Genomic DNA, 22,435 nt, shown 5'->3' on the forward strand with positions numbered 1-22,435 from the left:
AGATATATTTCGCATGCATGTGAGGAACGTGCAATGCAAAAATGTCATGATTTTATTGTTATAGGCCTATGTCTGCTATATTTGCTTCTTTTTTTTATAAAATCCAGGGAATTTGTTGATCAAACATTGATTAAAATTATGATACAATTTATACAAAACGAAATTCACTTTAAGGAAATGCTTTATACAAAACAAAAGTTAATGGAGTGGTCAAAAACATTCTCCTTCAGAATATGTCAATCGGAGTATCAGGCGCTGTAACGTGAGAGATCTTGTGGCTGGCGCGCCACGAGATGCGCTCCATATTATGGGACAAAGGAGCTAATAAAAAATAAGATAAGATGTCAAATAGGTAAATAAGAGCAGGATTGCACTGTTTGTATGTCGAGTGTATCAATCCGAGTGTCTGAAAACAGTGAGCGATCTTGTGGCTGGTGACGTAAGAGCCACGATCGAGACGCGCTTTATCACGGGCAAAAAGAGAAAATAAAGTATTAGATAAGATGACATTAAGGTAAATAAGAGCAGGATTGCACTGTCTGTGTGTTTTCGTGTATTAATCCGAGTGTCTGGTAGATGAAAACAGTGAGAGATCTGGTGGCTGGTGAAGTTAAGTAAGAGCCACGATCGAGACGCGCTCTATCACGGGCAAAAAGAGCGAATAAAATATAAGATGACAAGGTGAGAAAAGGGGTAAATAAGAGCAGGATTGCACTGTTTGTGTGTTTTCGTGTATCAATCTGAGTGTCTGGTAGATGATAACAGTGAGAGATCTGGTGGCTGGTGATGTAAGAGCCAGGATCGAGATGTGCTTCATCACGGGCAAAAAGAGACGAATAAAATATAAGATCAGATGAGAAATAGGTAAATAAGATCTGTATTGCACTTGTCTGTGTGCTCTATCATTAGGAATGTCTGATAGGTGTAAACAGTGAGAGATCGTGTGGCTGGCGCGAGGCTTAATAGAGCCACGAGCGCACTCCCATATACGGATAAAAAGAGCGAATAAAATATAAGATCAGATGAGAAATAGGTAAATAAGATCTGTATTGCACTGTCTGTGTGTTCTTGTGTATCTTTAGGAGTGTCTGATAGGTGTAAACAGTGAGAGATCGTGTGGCTGGTGTGGCTGGCGCGAGGCTTAATAGAGCCACGAGCGCACTCCCATATACGGATAAAAGAGCGAATAAAATATAAGATCAGATGAGAAATAGGTAAATAAGATCTGTATTGCACTGTCTGTGTGCTCTTGTGTATCTTTAGGAGTGTCTGATAGGTGTAAACAGTGAGAGATCGTGTGGCTGGCGCGAGGCTTAATAGAGCCACGAGCGCACTCCCATATACGGATAAAAAGAACGAATAAAATATAAGATCAGGTGAGAAATAGGTAAAATAAGATCAGCATTGCACTGTCTGTGGGTTTGTCTTGTATATTAAAACAGTGAGAGATTTTGAGGCAGGCGCAAGCCTCATGAGACTGGTGCTCAGGATTAAAAAAAGCTGGTAGTAGTTGTAAGTCAGGCGAAAAGCGTTTGGTTAATGGTGAATATTGACCTATTGTGCGTACCGTTCTGGCTCCCGCTGGCTTCAGGGGATATGCGCTGCATTTGGTTTAAAAACATATATTACATATTGTGTAAGTTCAAGTGGCAGGCGCATATATCCGTGACTGGTCAAGTGGCAGGCGCATATATCCGTGACTGGTCGACTGGCAGGCGCATATATCCGTGACTGGTCGAGTGGCGGGCGCATATATCCGTGACTGGTCGAGTGGCGGGTGCATATATCCGTGACTGGTCGAATGGCGGGCGCATATATCCGTGACTGGTCGAGTGGCGGGCGCATATATCCGTGACTGGTCGAGTGGCGGGCGCATATATCCGTGACTGGTCGAGTGGCAGGCGCATATCTGTGACTGGTCGAGTGGCAGCTCCCCCTGCCACGCAAAGATTTTACCCCCTCTCCAAAAAGGTGTGCATCATACCTTATACCTAGATGAACACTTTGCAGTTGGTTTTGTGACTATAAATCATTATTTTCAAATGCTATTGAAGTTAGAAAAGTGTATACCAATGTCGTATTTAACTTTAGAGACGGTCCCTAAATGCGAATATCGAACGTCCAACGACGTCAATCCTATGGCAGTCCCATCACATGTGCTATGGTTCTGCTGTGATATTTGTTTGAAACTATATTCGCAGCTGAAATAGAACAAAAAGAGTCAATCACTGTATGATTAATAAATCTCCTATGGAAGCTAACTTACAATGCTCGTACATCTCTGCTTTGAGTGCAGATTTCAGTGAGTGAGAGCGCGCTCTGAACAAAACTCCCGCGTTTCAGCGAGGACTGATCTGAAAGCCTTCTGATTATTAGACATTATTATTTTTAGACATGCATTCATTCACTCAATAGAATCGATTGTGTGTTTGTTCTAATGCGCAACGCGATTACGGCATAAGAGATGCCTTTTGAGAAGAATCAACCCGCCAAAGTGGCTAGTGGGAGTGACTGTGTTACACCCGCGAATGGCGGGTGTTAATGTCAAGCTCTGATGTATAATGTTAATAATACGCCCAAAGGTATGTTTAAAATTACTCACCAATTTCTTGATTCTCGTTTTCCCACGTCGAGTTCATCCATGCGGTGTAACAAGATGGCGGAAAGCTGAACGTCCTCACGCACAACCACGGATGACGTTAGAAGTCACGTGACAGTGGAAACCAATATTTTTACTTTAAAGAAATGAATTTACTTTACACTAACAAGACTTACTTTTAATTTAAATCAACCAAACATTTTACGTTACACTGATGGCTAGACAGAAAATTAAATGTTTTGATTTACATCAAGTATAAAAACTTCTTTAGAGTAATGACATGCCTTGTGCCCTTTTTTCAGTGTACCGCCTGCATTGATATAGAGTAGTCTTGATGGGGCTTCACCCTCTCTTTTTTGGTACCAATGGATGTAATTCCAAGATTGTAAATCGGTCACTTTGCAGGGGAGATATGAAGTTTTGCCCGCTGCTTTGACCAACATTGCTTGACCTTGTTCCAAAGTCACTCCCAGAACAGCTGCTTCGATTGAACAAAAGAAATGTCATACTTTTTTATTTTTTATTTTTTACAAATTAAAGGCTTAATTTTAAATGGCACCTACCTGGAATCTCTGAGAGAAGGACAATATAAATGTATGCAAACATCATTCATCTATAGTTGAAAAAGACGTTTGGAGAGTAATGCTCTTTTTTAGTGTTGTACCCAGCCTTGTATGCCATTCAAATACAGTTTGCTGATGTCATTTCCTGATTGTTTTCAGCACATAGCATTTATTTCCTATTTCATTTTGTTAGAATCGAAATGAAATGGTCCAAACGAGAAGTGCCACAAATCTTGGTCTTTTTATTCAAGGAGATTATGAATAAACAAATCACGACACCCAGCGCTGGAGGGAGACAAAACGCTCAGCTCAATATCCTTTGTCTAGAGTTTATATAGTGAAAGTCTTAAAGAAAAGAATACAGGTCTAACCAATAGAATCAAACATTACATCATAGGTATCATATAGGCGTTATATAACAGCTTCTTAATATGGGCAATATCCTGTTAGATTTCCAACAGATCCTGGGGATCCTAGGAGCTTTCAAACACACAATGTATAAAAAGAACGAACATCGAGAGGAGAGGGGCTGAGCAGTACTCTCGTAATGAATAACAGATGTTTAACATACACAAAAAGGAAAAATGTACAGACGTGGCAGTTGTACTGCCTAGAATAAAGATTGTATGTTCTGTTCTACAGGTATGCTGAAAAGGAGAAATATATTTCTAACACATTTTAATCATAAAGTTTTTCTATAAATTAAGATTGAGATCTAAGTGTAAGGCATGTAAAATAAAATGAAAATCAATAGGCCTAGGCTACATTTTAGAAAAGTACAAATCAAGACATGATAAAACGTTTGCAAGTAATTTTTAAATGTTTTAACGTTACCTTAATCATTTTGATTAAAATCAACCAATGGGGTAGAAAGATGACCTACAGGCGAAGAAAGCGTTCTCTTACGCGAGTATCTCTCGTACTGCGTAATATCTTACGCTATGGGGAAAACCTCTTTTCCACGAGATATTGAAGCCAAAAATTATCCTTTAATTTTGATTAATGTAAAACGCTGTGCGGCAGCGTGCAGACATAGGCAAGACGGCTTGCGCGCCTATTGGCTGCCCTGCGGCAACAGCAGCAAGCCTATCGAGAGAGGCCCTGCGTGACGTGACATCCAATGGGGGTGCTTCGCGCCCATTTCGTCGCGTCCCGCCAGAATAGGCGTGGCCTTGGCCTATAAATACGCTCGACAGGCTGATACAAACTGATTTTCATCTCTTCAGCGAAGCACTACTGCATCGCTGGATCCGGAGTGAGAAGCCGCGCCGTCTGATAGTAAGCCTTCTGCGGGACGAGCCTTCAAGCCTGAAGCCGCTGGCCTTCACCTCGCCGCCTTCAGCCGCCGTACCTGCTACGCTTTCCGGCGTTAATATCCTTTTTCACTGCAAGAGTGTGTGTTCGCCGTCGCGACTCACACTCTCTCTCTCTCTCTCTCTCTTTATCTAAAAGAGCAGCGTCTTTTTGAAGACGCTTCGTTCCTGTGGAACTATTGCCATGGTGACTCTGAGGACTTGCCTGGCATTTTTTCTCCGAGTCTGCACTCCCGCCCGCTGTAGTGCCGCGCCGCAAAGCGCCGTATTCAGCGGGTCCTCGAGCCTTCTCCAGCCTGTGAAAGCTCGCCGGTTCGCCCGCCAGCTTCACCAGCTTCAATCGAGTCGCTCACTGACGGACAGCGGCCGCCGCGCGCCGCCGCTTCCGCCATTAGTGACGACAAGATAGCTGCATCGGTAGAGGAGGCCAGCTATTGCCATGGTGAGTGAGACTCCCACCCGCTGTAGTGCCGCGCCGCAAAGCGCCGTACTCAGCGGGTCCCCGATCCTTCTCCAGCCGTGAAAGCTCGCCGGTTCGCCCGCCAGCTTCACCAGCTTCAATCGAGTCGCTCACTGACGGACAATGGCCGCCGCTTCCGCCATTAATGATGACGAGATAGCTGCATCTGTTGAGGAGGCCAGCTGCTATATCCCCGCGTTGGACAGTGAGGATTGGGCGAGCTCTGTGGATCTCCCCCTTCTGCCCGCGAGTCGTCAGGGAAACGGGCCAGCATCAAAACCGCGGCTAGCTTTCTTTACGTTATAAGAAAGCTACCCCGTCCCCGCCCCCCGTGGGCATGCGTCACCGGCAAAATGAGGAAAGAGTGTATTTTTAGTCCCAACGAGGCCGGACCAATCTCCATTTCTCAAACATTTCTCAGCTCCTCTTAGTTTGAGCGGCTGAAAATGTCAATATTGCAGCAATGAGCCTGTTGTATAACACGCACGCCTGCAAACAAACGCCAACACACACAAAACTGTGATGACGCTCTATTATGTGGTCGAGCTATTTTAAGCTGTTGTCGTTTCCCCCTGTGGCTCAGTGGCGAAACCTACAGCCATCGCACGGGAGACCCGTGTTCACTCACAGACACGCTGAACCCTACGGGGTTTGTCCCGCTCGTTCTCTCTCCACAATTTGTCATAGAGAAAGCGAGTGCGAACAGGCTGCCCGCCGTGATCGGCGCGCCCCCCGCCTCGCACACTTTAAACACAGTGTTCATGTCTCAGCACACCGAAGCTCTGCAGCCGCCGCTGTGCCGCGGCCAGAGCCCGGATATCATTCTGCCTCTAGCTATCCACGAATGCATGGGCAATGCTTCCCGGGTTATCAGAATGGGTGTTGAACACTATAAAGAGAGGCTATTCGCTACAGTTCGCTCGACGTCCCCGCCGTTGCACGGCACGTGTCGAAACCACGGTGGACAACGAAGTATCTCATCTACTTCGAACCGAAATAGCAAAACTACTGAGCAAAGGGGCCATAGAACCTTTATCTCAGGCTAAGAGCGAAGGGGATGTATACAGCAGATATTTTCTGGTACCGAAAAAAGAGGGGGGTCTCAGACCCATTCTAGATCTGCGACAATTGAACAAAGCGCTTCTGAAACGCAAGTTCAAAATGCTGACAACCAGCAAAATCCTCGCGCATGTGCGCCAGGGAGACTGGTTCATGTCAATAAATCTGAAAGACGCCTATTTCCAAATACAGATTGCGTCACGTCACAGGCGATTATTGAGATTCGCCTTCGAGGGCCAGGCATATCAATACACAGTCCTACCGTTCGGCCTGTACCCAGCACCGCGTATATTCACGAAGTGCATGGACGCGGCTCTCGCACCCCTGAGACTTCAGGTCATGCGAATTTTGAACTACTTGGACGACTGGTTGATTCTAGCTCGATCACGATCAGAGCTCATAGAACACAAGACCATTTTACTCGAGCATCTCGAGAATTTGGGTCTCACAGTCAATTGGGCGAAGGGTTCGCTGTCTCCCAGCCAGAAAATCTCTTTTCTGGGAACAGTGATGGACTTGCTGTCTATGACAGCACGTCTGTCGCCGGAGCGAGGACTGAACATTCAGCGCGCCGTGAAATCCTTCCGCCGCGGCTCTATAGTCCCGCTCAAACGGTTTCAGAAAATGCTGGGCCTCATGGCCTCAGCATCCTCAGTACTTCAGCTGGGCCTGCTTCGCATGCGCCCACTGCAGTTATGGCTGAAAGCACGAGTTCCGCCCGGGGCTTGGGCCGCTGGTCTGTTTCGCCTCAGGGTCGACAGGAAATGCGTCTCGGCTCTGAAACCTTGGAAAAAAGCCGACTGGTACCAGTCAGGCGTGAGTCTGGGGACTCCCTCGAGTGTGATGGTGGTGTCCACGGACGCCTCCACCTCGGGATGGGGAGCGCTGCTCGAGGGCAGACCGTTCTTTGGCCAGTGGTCAGAACGGGAGAAGCTCCTACACATAAACTGTCTAGAAATGCTGGCAGTAGACAACGCGCTAAGGCGCTTTTGTCCCCGGATAAAAGGCCGCCACGTCTTAGTCCGGTCGGACAACATGTCAGTCGTGGCGTACATAAATCAGCAGGGCGGCGTCAGGTCCCGAAGCCTTTACAGGCTGACGAAACGCCTCCTGGACTGGGCTCAGCACAACCTGCTTTCACTGAAAGCAGCGCATGTGCCTGGTCACCTGAATCTGGTACCAGACAGACTGTCCAGAAACAATGTCCCAGCAGGGGAATGGTCGCTGCACCCGCAGGCGATCCAACTGCTGTGGGAGACATTCGGCAGAGCGCAGGTGGCCCTGTTCGCGTCCCAGGAAAACGCTCACTGTCCGAACTTTTTCTCCAAGAGCAGGGATGCGCTGGCCCACGTATGGCCCCGACGCCCACTCTATGCTTTTCCCCCCGTCTCGCTCCTGCCTCAAGTGCTGGAACGAATCAGGGAAAATGGATGCCCAGTGCTGCTCGTGGCTCCGCTATGGACGAACCAAACCTGGTTCCCAGTCCTGATGCAGCTGACCAGCACTGCCCCGTGGCCGATACCGGTGAGGAGTGACCTCCTCTCTCAGGCAAACGGATCGATTTGGTATCCTCGCCCGGAGTTATGGTCCCTACATATGTGGGCCATCAACGGGTACCCGCTAACCTCCCGGAGGGAGTGTTAAACACGATCACGCAGGCTAGGGCCCCGTCTACTAGACGGCTCTACTCCTCGAAATGGTCAGTGTTCTCTACCTGGTGTCAAGCTCAGGGCTTTTCACCCGTAGACTGCGGGGTTACGGAAGTGCTCTCCTTCCTTCAGGAGCTGCTGGATAAGGGTAGAACCCCATCCACGCTCAAAGTATACGTGGCGGCCATAACTGCATTTGCAAAACCGACGTCTGGCCAGTCACTGGGGAAAAACGACCTCGTCGTACGATTCCTCAGGGGAGCTCGGAGGCTGAGTCCTTCCAGACCTCCCTCAGTCCCTATGTGGGACCTTTCTACGGTTCTGGAAGCCCTGAAAGGTGCCCCATTCGAGCCAATCCATTTGTCAGACATGAAGCACCTGTCTTTCAAAACGGTATTTCTTGTGGCTCTTGCTTCAATAAAGCGCGTGGGGGACTTACAAGCGCTTTCAGTAAGCGCGTCCTGTATGGAGTTTGGGCCTAATGACTCAAAAGTCATACTCAAACCAAGGCACGGGTACGTGCCAAAATCCCTCAACACACCGTTCAGGGCCCAGGTTATTTCCCTGTGCGCCCTCCCGGTGAACAATGAGGAGGCGGATGCTAATCTCCTTTGCCCCGTCAGGGCGCTGAGAGCTTATGTGTCCCGCTCGTCTGTCTTCAGGCAGACCGAGCACCTCTTTGTTTTGTTTGGCGGACACTCCAAGGGACTGGCCGCATCAAAACAGAGCCTATCCAGATGCATAGCCGATGCCATAGCGCTGGCTTACACTTCTAAGGGCCTGCAGTGTCCTTTGGGTGTCAGAGCGCACTCCACGAGAGGCGTGGCCTCTTCGTGGGCGTGGTCTAGTGGGATTTCCTTGCATGATATCTGTATGGCGGCGGGCTGGGCCTCGCCGTCTACATTTATAAGGTTCTATAACCTAGAGGTTCCCGCCTTACAGGCCAAGCTGCTGTCGGTCTAGAATTCAGTACTATCTGTCCCGCTGCGCAGGCGCAGAATGCTGAGTTTTGATTGAGTATCGCTCACTGATCGATGGAACAGCTCCATGGGTGTTGAATAGCCCGTACTTTTGCCCAGTTCAGGCTGAACGCGTTCACCCTGTCTGCGGGATATACTGTTGACATAACTAGCTCCTATGGGATGCTATTTCATGGGGAATGATGCTGGTAGCCTCTCTTCTCCGACTCTCTGTGAGTCTACGGTGATTATGCACTATATGAGCCCCGGGCTACTGCCCTTGGGACTTTGGTGTCGGATCCCAGTACGCACGGCGTCTTACATTGTGTTCCCCATTGCGTAAGATATTACGCAGTACGAGAGATACTCTCGTAAGAGAACGTACTCGGTTACTAACGTAACCTCGGTTCTCTCTAGAGAGGGAACGAGTACTGCGTATCTTGCCGTGCATACAACAGCGCTGGTTCGCTTCAGCGATGAAAACCAGTTTGTATCTGCCTGTCGAGCGTATTTATAGGCCAAGGCCACGCCTATTCTGGCGGGACGCGACGAAATGGGCGCGAAGCACCCCCATTGGATGTCACGTCACGCAGGGCCTCTCTCGATAGGCTTGCTGCTGTTGGCGCAGGGCCGCCAATAGGCGCGCAAGCCGTCTTGCCTATGTCTGCACGCTGCCGCACAGCGTTTTACATTAATCAAAATTAAAGGCTAATTTTTGGCTTCAATATCTCGTGGAAAAGAGGTTTTCCCCATAGCGTAAGATATTACGCAGTACTCGTTCCCTCTCTAGAGAGAACCGAGGTTACGTTAGTAACCGAGTGTAAATGTGTAAAAAGTTTACCTTTAGGGGTACAACATCTCATCCCTGGGGCAGTACCATTAAAAAGGACATCTTTGTACCTTTTTTACCTCTCAGTAGAGTAGCAGTACATACCTTAAGGTACTACTATTGCCTTTTAGGGGTTAATAAGGTACAAAGATTTAATTTTAATGATGTTTTATTAACAAAGTTCAGGAGGAGCACGCTCAGATACTTAACATGAGTGGAGAGCACTCAGCAATCAGTGATAAGAGGTGTATATAATATATATTCAGCAGTCTCATCTCAATTCGTTGACAGTTTAGCAGCAAAGTATACGGGGGAAGTACTCTGGGTTCGGGCCGAACTCCGAGCTCGGAGCCCTCCCCCCTGATAGCACGCCAAATACGCATTAAACTTTACTCCCTCTAATTGTATGTAAGTGTGAACTCATGAAAGGGTACTAGGCTGTTGTACCCTTAAAGGTGCCATTTTGCAATTTTTTTCTGAGAGTGAATGTTAGGAGCAGCCTATAATAGTCTGCAGTTAACTCAATATTGTGTGGATTGCCTCAGCACCAAAAGAAACAGCAGGAAGTAGTAGTTGTAGTGGCTATATTTCAATGTTTGGATAAAGTCCTTGAACTTGCATTATGTTCATATCCTAAAGTAAATTTGTGGAACAAAGGGACATTAAAGACGCCACCAAAAATGTCTGCCTATAGTCTAGAAGGCACTATACACCTCAGTCTTAAGAGGAATTTTTTTGCTTGTTTATTTCCATATACTTCTTAGTCTTTTTTCTGAAAACCCAATCGAAGCAATAAAATACTCAAAGTCTTCAAAAAATACTGACTGCACTCATTACTGCGTATCAGTGGCCCATATGTTATTGTGTTCAATGTGTTGACGTTCAATGAATTTGTACTGCATATGTCTTACTATTGTAACACTGAGAAGGCCAGCACATGTCGTTTCCATTACATTAAATAACTATCATCCCCTGTGCTGTTGTTCTTATCTGCAAACATATTTGCTACACCAAACCACACTATTTTGTGGTTCTCCTCAGACAGTGTCTGTCAGATGATTCAATACTGTAATAAAAGTGGTTTGTAACTGTTAGATTTTGACATTGTTCATATTGTGGAATAACAGTTTCTCATGGTTTTTGTCAAGGATGTCAAAGCTTTCTCTCACTGTGGTTGCCATCCCAGCATGCACAATAATACATGCCAGCGTGTTCCTCCTTAGTTTCTTTGAGTTTTATGCCATATGAATTTCCAATTTTTTCAGAGACAAAGTCTTTTGCTTCAATTGTAGCACTTCCAGACTCGCTGATGTAGAGTAGTCTTTTAAACGTTTCACCATCTTTCTTATGGTACCAGTGGACAAAGTTACCAGAGCTCAATCCGGTTACCTCACATCTGAAGGACACAGTTTTACCCTTTAGCTTCACCAAAACCTTTTGATTTTGATTTAAACTCACACCTTCCACACCTGCGATGAAATAAAATGAAAATAAATTATTATAAATAAGTTGTTTAAAATTATTTTAAATATGTTTTATCATATTAGTCTATTTTATTTTTTCCAATTACCTATTTAACCACCTTTTAAAGTTTACTTACCATGGATCATTATGAGAACAACAGTGCACAAGTTTATGAGCATCGTTCATTTGGTTATGTGAGGCGATATGGTTCATAAAGTTCCCTGTACATTTCTTTACACTATTTTGCAAAAAAATCCATGCAGAAAATTGTTCTGTGACGTCATTTCCGGAGGTGGAGCTCTAACAATATGTGATGTGATTTGTAGTTGTACAGCAATCAGAATAAAATATTTCAAAAGCTGATACATTTCTACCTAATTTGATTGGTAAATTCGATATCTCATGGGGATTCTCTTCAATTTATCAGAAGTAATTTAATAAAATACATTTTATTAGAAGTAATTTAGTAACTTTCACAGAGCCTTAAAGCTAAAAAACAATCCTCTTTTGCAGCTCAATAGCACCATCCACTGCTGAAGACCTGCACGTCAAATAAACAACTGTATAAATATTACAAATACAGGAGAATATTTGAAAGGGCTTGTAGAAAGAAAATAAATCACACCGGTTGCATTGAACTTCAGGGACTTATAATAGTGGAGGTGAAAACTGGGTTCATATACACATGAAAAATTAGCTCATATTTCTATTCAAATGTGTCAAATCGAATGAATACTATGTAATGATAAATATCCATGAGTTCATGTACAGTATGTGAGTAAATGTACTCACTGTTGTTGCTTGTGTCCCAATAGGCGCAGTATAAACTGCAGCATGAATCGGCTTTGTGTTGCTCAGTTTTAGATTAAAGAGCTGTGTTCTGTCCACAGTGAAGTCATTTGCTTGGGGATTGTTGGTATCATGAGTAAAGCTACCGCCTGCATTGATATAGAGTAGTCTTGATGGGGCTTCACCCTCTCTTTTTTGGTACCAATGGATGTAATTCCAAGATTGTAAATCGGTCACTTTGCAGGGGAGATATGAAGTTTTGCCCACTGCTTTGACCAACATTGCTTGACCTTGTTCCAAAGTCACTCCCAGAACAGCTGCTTCGATTGAACAAAACAAATGTCATAAAAAATTATTATTATTATTATTACTTTTTACAAATCAAAGGCTTAATTTTAAATGGCACCTACCTGGAATCTCTGAGAGAAGGACAATATAAATGTATGCAAACATCATTCATCTGAAAAAGACGTTTGGAGAGTAATGCTCTTTTTTTAGTGTTGTACCCAGCCTTGTAAGCCATTCAAATACAGTTTGCTGATGTCATTTCCTGATTGTTTTCAGCACATAGCATTTCTTTCCTAATTCATTATAGTCATCAAGTTTTAGTCATCACATTTTAAAATTAAGGCCCTGAAGTTGATCTAAACTTGAGTAACTTCTATTACCTATTTTCACACTTTTTACACATTATTTTTCAAAACATATACACTTTAAAATAATGTACACATTTTCTATATCAGCGGTGTGTAATGTTAACTCATGTGATGGAAGGTATTTAGGCTTAAACAAAAATGTTTACTGTTTTAAACAATATGCATAACTGGATTGGACAAACAGGGTATTATAAGGAAAGGAATACAGTCCTGTAGAGTACTTTCATTCCAATATTTCCATCACATTTAAAATGATGTATTTAAGCATTCTGAGATTTTTTTTTTTCAATAAACTTGACTAAAATGGCTGGCACATGTCTTTCTAAGATTAATTGTATTAGCCTTTTAATAAAACGAATTGTTTGGAAAAAATATTCTGTTCAATCAAGTGCTTTACCATTTATTTATGTTCTTCACACACCATGTCTCATATTTCTTTTCAAACATGCTCTTCATTGATACTCTTGTCTCATTTGTATCCAAGCCATTCATTTTTGTATCTGCCTGAAGTGATGCCAAAGTTGAGGGACAGTAGTATTTTGAATGTATAGATATTCAAAATGTATTTAAAAACGAATTTCACACAAACATGGTCAAATGATTGTTTAACTAAGATTGTTATAATCCCCAGTGTTAAATGTAAATATGAAATGTTTTTCTATAAATTAAGATTGCGATTTAAGTGTAAGGCAAATGTAAAATAAAATGAAAATCTATAGGCCTAGGCTACATTTTAGAAAAGTACAAATCAAGACATGATAAAACATTTGCAAGTAATTTTTAAATGTTACCTTAATCATTTTAATTAAAATCAACCAATGGGGTAGAAAGATGACCTACAGTTGAAGAAAGCGTTTTATTGTAGCCTAGTGTTAACAGTGGTACAGTAGTTTTGGGGGTTCTTTTTGAAAATTAAAAAAAAAATAAAAGTAATATTGACAACAGAAAGCAAAGTCCCAATTCAAATATTCTGAATGTCTCCCCCTTGCTGCTACTGTTGTTCCAAATAAAACCGCATTGATTATGAAAGCAGGTTTTTGTAATGATTTCCTGTATACAGTCAGCACTGTGTTGTCTCCAGTGTAGTACGCGCAGTAATATGATCCTGCATCGTCGAACTTCACTTTGGAGATAGTTAGAGACACTTGCTGATTTTTCACCGATCCACCATATCCACTGTCGGCCACCGCCGGATCGATTTTGGCTGTTATCGATCCTGCTTCGAAATATATTAATCGCTGGAATGCTCCTCCTGGTTGAGCTCTGTACCAGTGGAGAGCTGTCTGAAGCATCGATGAATCCACATTGCATTTGATTCTAGCAACTCTATCATTTACCTTAATGATAACAGGTTCAGGATGAATAGGAATATTTTGTCCATTTAAACAATCTAAAAGCATAAGAGAAACAATTAAAAATGTGCTAAGTGTGTAAACACAACAATTAGGTATCTAATATCCGAATTAAAGCACTTATTTGGGAATAGACTTGCAAGTAGACTATTTGTAGGCGAAGTAGCCAACCTAAAATTGCTGACGAAAATTCCTTTTTAAAAGTTGAAAATCACTGAATAATCTTAACTGAGAAATGTAAATAGGCTAATTATAGAATACTAAAACCTCACCTATTAAGACTATTAACAACCCAAATGTTATCATTCCAGACATTGCCATGTCTACATCTGTCATCCAGGAGTTTGAAGAATTATGAACTACATCTGCCAATCAGAAGGTAATGATAATGGCCTTGTGGTTTCCTCTTTAGAATATCTCATCGTCATCACTATCACAAGAAGGTTTCTTACACAAGCTAAACCACTCATGGGTTAGGCAGCATTTAACACATGTAATTTAACCCTTGTTTATTAAAACTTCCCCCAGAGCAGATGAGCGGCTCTTCCTCAGTGGCCCTCTGTTTTTCTGGCTTGTATGGATTTAAAAAGATGGTGAACAGGTGAAGATGTTTCCCAGGTTGGCTGTGTTGGCAAGATGCTTTGAGTAAGCTAAAATTTAGTTTAAAAAACATTCGGTACTGACACTATGATATAATTCGGAATGGGTTGTGAAATTCACAATGTAGTTTAAAAGGTGCTATTGCAATTGGTCACAAAGAAACTATTGAGAAAGAAGAGTCACTCTTTTTTGAGCTTTATCACAGAGTATGTATCACATACTGAATAAGGAGGAAAAATGAAAGCATCAAAAGAGAATTAATATGGCAGAGACAGTCTGATTCTGTCTTTACTCTGTGATACATTTTTGCTTTGTAAAATAAATGGTTAAATCTATCTTATATTATAGCCTTTTTATTATATTCATGCATTTGTTCAAGACTAGTTTGGTTAATCCAGATACGAAGCAGAGATTATCCCGCTGGATAGTTGAAGCCCTGGCTTATGCTTCAGTGGGCTTTGAATGCCCCATTGGAGTGAGGGCCCACTCCACTTGGGGAATGGCCTCCTCCTAGGCTTGGTCCAGCAGAGTCTCCATTGGAGATTTTTGAGCAGCAGCTGGCTGGTCTTTGCCGTCTACCTTCAGAAGGTTTTATAACCTGGACGTTCCTGCCCTCCAGGCACACTTGATTGTCCTGCACCCCTAAAAAGTGGTCCGGACTGTGTTTGCTGAGGTTCCAGCCCCGTACCCTGTTGTGCTATACAGGTGCAGTCGGCTCTGCCTGTTTCAGAAGGCTGAAATGCCATAGGTCCATGCAGTGCACAAACGTGAACAAATCAGGCTTCTCTATATTCTGAGAAAACAGAGTTATCCTCAAAGCGTGTTTCACGCAATGCTCGTTCCCGTTATCTCAGGGAACCGAGGTGTAACTGGAGCATTCTTATTTAGAAGCAAATTCTTTGATTGTCATGATAGTTTTTATATAAACTTTGGAGAAAGGGTTTTGTTTTTTTTGTGCAGGGCTTCAGTTTTTATACTCTCTCTGCTGCCTGAGCTCCAGCAAGCACAGTAATACATCGCTGAATGCTCTTTATTCAGCTTTGTGATTTTCAAAGCAAAATGAATTGATGCTTTCTTTTCTGAATTTCTGGACTCAAAACCAACATAATTTTTTGCGGATCCATCACCTATGTCAGCATACAGGATCCTCTTCAAGGTTTCTCCTTCTTTCTGCTGATACCAGTGGATGTAGTTCCAGCAGTCTGAAGTGAAGTGACAGTCTATAATGGCTAACTTTTCCTCTGCTTTGGTCAGTGAGATTTTCTGTTGCAGCTCACCGGCTCCATCCATTGCAAAAAGCAACAACTCACAAATCAAACGATATTATCATAATGTCTTTTTTTTCTTTATAAGCTAGTTTTATAATACAGAATAAACTATATTGTGAAATAATAAAAGACTCACCTTTGCATATGAGCTGAATAAGGGGGGAAAATGAAAGCATCAAAAGAGAAATAATATGGCAGAGACAGTCTGATTCTGTCTTTACTCTGTGATACATTGAGCAACAAACAGGAAGATAAATGCAACTTAGTTTCCAGCCCTCATGCTAATAGCTAATCGGGGTTACATATGTGAAATGCCCCATTCTGAATTTAACCCACGAGAAAGTTTGTTCCTGTCCAAGGATTTTGGCATTTCTTTGATGAACCTCCTAATTTCCACCACTTTTGAACACTCAGAAAAAAATGTGTAAAAAGTGTACCTTTAGGGGTACAACAGCTCATCTCTGGGGCAGTACCATTAAAAAGGCATCTTTGTACCTTTTCTACCTTAAAAAGGTGCATATCAGTACCTTAGAGTAGCAGTACGTACCTACTACTATGGCCTTTTAGGGGTTGATAAGGTACAAAGATTTCATTTTAATTATGTTTTATTAACAAAGTTCAGGAGGAGCACGCTCAGATAATTAACACGAGTGGAAAGCACTCAGCAATCAACGATAAGAGGTGTATATAATATATGTTCAGCAGTCTCACCTCAATTCGTTGACAGTTTAGCAGCATCCCTCCACCACCCCTTCTCCACACTTCTAGTCCTAACCATTTACATACGGGGGGAAGTACTCTTGGTTCGGGCCGAACTCCGAGCTCGGAGCCATCGCCCCAGACAGCACGCCAAATACGCATTACACTTTACTCCCTCTAATTGCATGTAAGTGTGAACTCGTGAAAGGGTACTAGATTAGCTGTTGTAAGCTTAAAGGTGCCATTTTTGCAATTTTTTTCTGAGAGTGAATGTTAGGAGCAGCCTATAATAGTCTGCAGTTAACTCAATATTGTTTGGATTGCCTCAGCACCAAAAGAAACAGCAGGAAGTAGTAGTTGTAGTGGCTATATTTCAATGTTTGGTTAAAGTCCTTGAACTTGCATTATGTTCATATCCTAAAGTAAATTTGTGGAACAAAGGGACATTAAAGACGCCACCAAACATTTCTGCCTATTGATAGTCTAGAAGGCACTATACACCTCAGTCTTAGAGGGTTTTTTTTTTTTTGCTCGTTTATTTCCATATACTTCTTTGTCTTTTTTCTTAAAACCCAATCAAAGCAATAAAATAATCAAAGTCTTCAAAAAATACTGACTGCACTGCTGACAGTGGCCCATAGGCTATGTTTTTGTGTTCAATGTGTTGACGTTCAATGAATTTGTACTGCATATGTCTTACTATTGTAACACTGAGAAGGCCAGCACATGTCGTTTCCATTACATTAAATACCATCCCCTGTGCTGTTGTTCTTATCTGCAAACATATTTGCTACACCAAACCACACTATTTTGTGGTTCTCCTCAGACAGTATCTGTCAGATGATTCAATACTGTAATTTAAGTGGTTTGTAACTGTTAGATTTTGGCATTATTCATATTGCGGAAAAACAGTTTCTCATGGTTTTTGTCAAGGGTGTCAAAGCTTTCTCTCACTGTGGCTGCCATCCCACTCCCAGCATGCACAATAATACATGCCAGCATGTTCCTCTTTTGTTTCTTTGAGTTTTATACCATACGAATTTCCAATTTTTTCAGAGACAAAGTCTTTTGCTTCAATTGTAGCACTCCCAGACTCGCTGATGTAGAGTAGTCTTTTAAACGTTTCACCATCTTTCTTATGGTACCAGTGGACAAAGTTACCAGAGCTCAATCCGGTTACCTCACATCTGAAGGACACAGTTTTACCCTTTAGCTTCACCAAAACCTTTTGATTTTGATTTAAACTCAAACCTTCCACACCTGCGATGAATTAAAATGAAAATCAATTATTTTAAATAAGTTGTTTAAAATTATTTTAAATATGTTTTATCATATTAGCCTATTTTATTTTACCAATTACCTATTTAACCACCTTTTAAAGTTTACTTACCATGGATCATTATGAGAACAACAGTGCACAAGTTTATGAGCATCGTTCCTTGGGTTATGTGAGGCGATATGGTTCATAAAGTTCCCTGTACATTTCTTTACACTATTTTGCAAAAAAATCCATGCAGAAAATTGTTCTGTGACGTCATTTCCGGAGGTGGAGCTCTAACAATATGTGATGTGATTTGTAGTTGTACAGCAATCAGAATAAAATATTTCAAAAGCTGATACATTTCTACCGCATTTGATTGATAAATTCGATATTTCATCTGGATTCTCTTCAATTTATCAGAAGTAATTTAATAAAATACATTTTATTAGAAGTAATTTAGTAACTTTCACAGAGCCTTAAAGCTAAAAAACAATCCTCTTTTGCAGCTCAATAGCACCATCCACTGCTGAAGACCTGCATGTCAAACAAACAACTGTATAAATATTACAAATACAGGAGAATATTTGAAAGGGCTTGAAGAAAGAAAAATAAATCACACCGGTTGCATTGAACTTCAGGGACTTATAATAGTGGAGGTGAAAACTGGGTTCATATACACATGAAAAATTAGCTCATATTTCTATTCAAATGTGTCAAATCGAATGAATACTATGTAATGATAAATATCCATGAGTTCATGTACAGTATGTGAGTAAATGTACTCACTGTGGTTGCTTGTGTCCCAATAGGCGCAGTATAAACTGCAGCATGAATCGGCTTTGTGTTGCTCAGTTTTAGATTAAAGAGCTGTGTTCTGTCCACAGTGAAGTCATTTGCTTGGGGATTGTTGGTATCATGAGTAAAGCTACCGCCTGCATTGATATATAGTCTTGATGGGGCTTCACCCTCTCTTTTTTGGTACCAATGGATGTAATTCCAAGATTGTAAATCGGTCACTTTGCAGGGGAGATATGAAGTTTTGCCCACTGCTTAGACCAACATTGCTTGACCTTGTTCCAAAGTCACTCCCAGAACAGCTGCTTCGATTGAACAAAACATATGTCATACTTTTTTTCTTTTTCTTTTTTTTTAACAAATCAAAGGCTTAATTCTAAATGGCACCTACCTGAAATCTCTGAGAGAAGGACAATATAAATGTATGCAAACATCATTCATCTATATTTGAAAAAGACGTTTGGAGAGTAATGCTCTTTTTTTAGTGTTGTACCCAGCCTTGTATGCCATTCAAATACAGTTTGCTGATGTCATTTCCTGATTGTTTTCAGCACATAGCATTTATTTCCTATTTCATTTTAATCATCAAGTTTTAGTCATCACATTTTAAAATGAAGACCCTGAAGTTGATCTAAACTTGAGTAACTTCTATTACCTATTTTCACACTTTTTACACATTATTTTTCAAAACATGTACACATTTTTTAAATCAGCGGTGTGTAATGTTGTCTCATTTGATGGAAGGTATTTAGACTTAAACAATCATTTACTGTTTTAAACAATATGCATAACTGGATTGGACAAACAGTGTATTATAAGGAAAGGCCTTCAGTCATGTTTTCTGAAAATCATACTTTCATTCCAGAATTATTTTCATCACATTTAAAATTATGTATTTTTCAGTATTCTGAGATTAAAATATCTTGACTAAAATGGCTGATATATTTGTATTGCTAAGATTAATTGTATTACCCTTTTAATAAAACAAATTGTTTGAAACTTGATTGGAATAAAAATATTCTGTTCAATCAAGTGCTTTACCATTTATTTATGTTCTTCACACACCATGTCTCATATTTCTTTTCAAACATGCTCTTCATTGATACTCTTGTCTCATTTTATCCAAGCCACCATTCATTTTTGATGGAACTTTATTATAGGCAAAATGTTTGATTGTGGAGGAAGTGATGCCAAAGCTGTGGGTGTTACGACTGAATTCACTGGAAGCAAGCGGGTGAGAACCCAAACGCAACTTTAATATAAACACTAATCAAAATACAAAACAAAGGCATGGCAAGGCATGAAACGGAAACCGAAACTGGACAAGAAACATTCACACATAACATTCAAAACTAGACAAAGGCAAACATAAGAATAGACTGATTAATTACCAGACAAGGAACACCTGTGAACAATGATCATACAATTAACAAATGACAAGACACATGGCAGGATCACATGACAAACAGGGGATCACGTGACAGACAAGAACAGGGAACACAAAACCCACACAGTGGGACAGTAGTATTTTTAATCTATACTATAGCCTACTATAGAATCTATCACACAACAAATGGTCAAATCATTGTTTAATATTGTTATAATCCCCAGTGTTATATTAAACGTAAATGTGAAATATTTAAAATTAAATCAAAATTGAGATCTGAGTTTAAGACAAATGTAAAATAAAATGAAAATATATAGGCCAAACATTCTGAATGTCTCCCCCTTGCTGTTACTGTTGTTCCAAATAAAACCGCATTGATTATGAAAGCAGGTTTTTGTAATGATTTCCTGTATACAGTCAGCACTGTGTCATTGTCAGTCCAGAGAGCGCAGTAATATGATCCTGCATCGTCGGACTGCAATTTGGAGATAGTTAGAGACACTTGCTGATCTCTCACCGATCCAGCATATCTACGGGGGACACCCGGATCGATTATAGCTTTTGTCGATTTAGCTTCGAAATACATTAATCGCTGGAAAGCTCCTCCTGGTTGAGCTCTGTACCAGTGGAGAGCTGTAGAGTCAAGCGATGAACCCACATTGCATGTGATTATAGCAGATCTACCCTGTGCCCTAGGGTACACAGCGTCAAGATGCTTAGGAAGAGTTTGTCCATTTAAACAACCTAAAACCATAACAGAAAATTAAAATGCGTTGAGTGTATCTGAGTGTAGGCTATCTTTTATTTGGTCATAGACGTAGCCTATTTGTAGGCTTCAATGGTTTTTAAACGTTTAATCAACTACGAGTTAGTCATAACGCAGTAAAATAAAAGTTCTGTGTAGAACCAAGCGTTTTCTGTAATACGTAGACCTATTGGACATTACATCAAAAAAAAAGTTAGTATTGTCATTATTTATGACTTTATATCATATTTACCTATCATAAAGGCACATACAAACAAAAATAGTGTTTTATTTAAAATATTGTGTTAGCTCAAAATATTGCAACAATATTACTGACAGAAATTCAATTTTAAAAATAGAAAATCACTGAATAATCATAACTGAGAAATGTTAATAATTATACCAGAATACTAAAATCTCACCTATTAAGACTATTAACAACCCAAATGTTATCATTCCAGACATTGCCATGTCTACATCTGTCATCCAGGAGTTTGAAGAATTATGAACTACATCTGCCAATCAGAAGGTAATGATAATGGCCTTGTGGTTTCCTCTTTAGAATATCTCATCGTCATCACTATCACAAGAAGGTTTCTTACACAAGCTAAACCACTCATGGGTTAGGCAGCATTTAACACATGTAATTTAACCCTTGTTTATTAAAACTTCCTCCAGAGCAGATGAGCGGCTCTTCCTCAGTGGCCCTCTGTTTTTCTATAAGTGCCTTGTATGGATTTAAAAAGATGGTGAACAGGTGAAGATGTTTCCCAGGTTGGCTGTGTTAGCAGGCAAGTTGTTTAAAAACATGCTGTGATGGCACTATGATGATGACACTATATATAGGACCCAGGAATAGACTTTTGTCCTCTGTATATGTGGACATTATATTTTAGTGAATTTCTTTGACAGCATACATGTCACTAGATGTCATGTATGAGAAAATTCAGGGCTTTTCAGAGAAACGTTTGGATGTTTCACCATGACAACAACTTCTCCTTGGTCTTTAAAAATGACTGACATTCATTAAGTGATCAAATTTAGCACTCTTATGGAAATATGATAATAATTGTAATTTAAATCAGATTACTTTTAAAATTGTTTGTCATAAATCAATATCTCAGGAAAATATTATGGGGTTCCTAATCAAAATATGACTTTCTCTTACAGTACAGGGCATTGATTTCATACATAACCTCTGTGGACACCAGCAGCATAAACATAGCTGCCAAATTAAGACTGAGTCTAGGAACTAGTCTGACCAACTAGCAGAGTTAGGGCTAATCACTCGTACGCTTCAGGCTCAAATTAGACCAATCTACCTTTTCATGTAACTGACTTAAAAGAAATTATGGCAAGACTTAAAGAAAAAAATTGGATGACTAACTTATAAGACTGGTCTAATAATTTTATGCGAACCGGCCCAGGATTAAATAATGTTGTATTTTGGGAGACAGCAAGTGAATAGGGAAAAAATTATATATCACCATTGAAATACTAGATATTATTTTTAAAATGTTGCCAAATATTACTACCGTTATTAAATTGTTTTCAATACATGTTGCCCCAAGAACACATTAATATGCAAATTAGATACATTTTATAGATGCATTGTATTGAATGGGACTATGGTCTTTTTACACACATATTGCATAAAGTAAAATGGTATATCAATTCATTTCTATAAATCTTTCATAACATAGTTGAGAATCATCTTTATACAAAGTTTGGTTAAAAAAAATCAGAAACCTAAAAATATATTGGTGAGTAAAATATTTTGTCAAAAATGTTTTTTGTTGTTGTTTTTTTTCATTTGTTTCTTATGCTCTAAACAATGTAATGACATGAAAAAATACCAAATTTAAAAACAACTTTTTTCCCCTGGTTCCCAGGAGGACATTATTCGGACTCCATTGAAATTCACAATGTAGTTTAAAAAGTGCTTTTACAAATTGGTCACAGAGATACATTTGAGAGAAAGAAAAAAA

At 40.8% G+C, this 22,435-nt stretch overlaps 1 protein-coding gene across 2 annotated transcripts in view; it reads right to left on the minus strand.

The window, feature by feature from the left end:
- LOC143738786 (immunoglobulin kappa light chain-like) overlaps positions 1–21,021 on the minus strand; it is a 64,137-nt gene extending 43,116 nt beyond the window's left edge. Inside the window, exons 1-2 of one of the 2 annotated variants that reach the window (XM_077230862.1) lie at positions 20,870–21,021; positions 20,127–20,446 (exon numbers count right to left, since the gene is read on the minus strand). In XM_077230862.1, coding sequence (XP_077086977.1) covers positions 20,127–20,446; positions 20,870–20,933 — 384 coding nt within the window. In that variant the 5' untranslated portion in view covers positions 20,934–21,021. Of the gene's footprint in view, positions 1–10,600; positions 10,901–11,031; positions 11,121–20,126; positions 20,447–20,869 lie in introns of those variants that run through there. The other variant, XM_077230871.1, reaches the window with a different exon arrangement.
- Positions 21,022–22,435: the final 1,414 nt, after the last annotated feature.

The sequence above is a fragment of the Siphateles boraxobius genome, unplaced genomic scaffold, assembly GCF_051911475.1.
Source record: "Siphateles boraxobius isolate OS27281-9 unplaced genomic scaffold, OSU_SipBor_1 1, whole genome shotgun sequence".
In the NCBI taxonomy this organism is placed as follows: domain Eukaryota; kingdom Metazoa; phylum Chordata; class Actinopteri; order Cypriniformes; family Leuciscidae; genus Siphateles; species Siphateles boraxobius.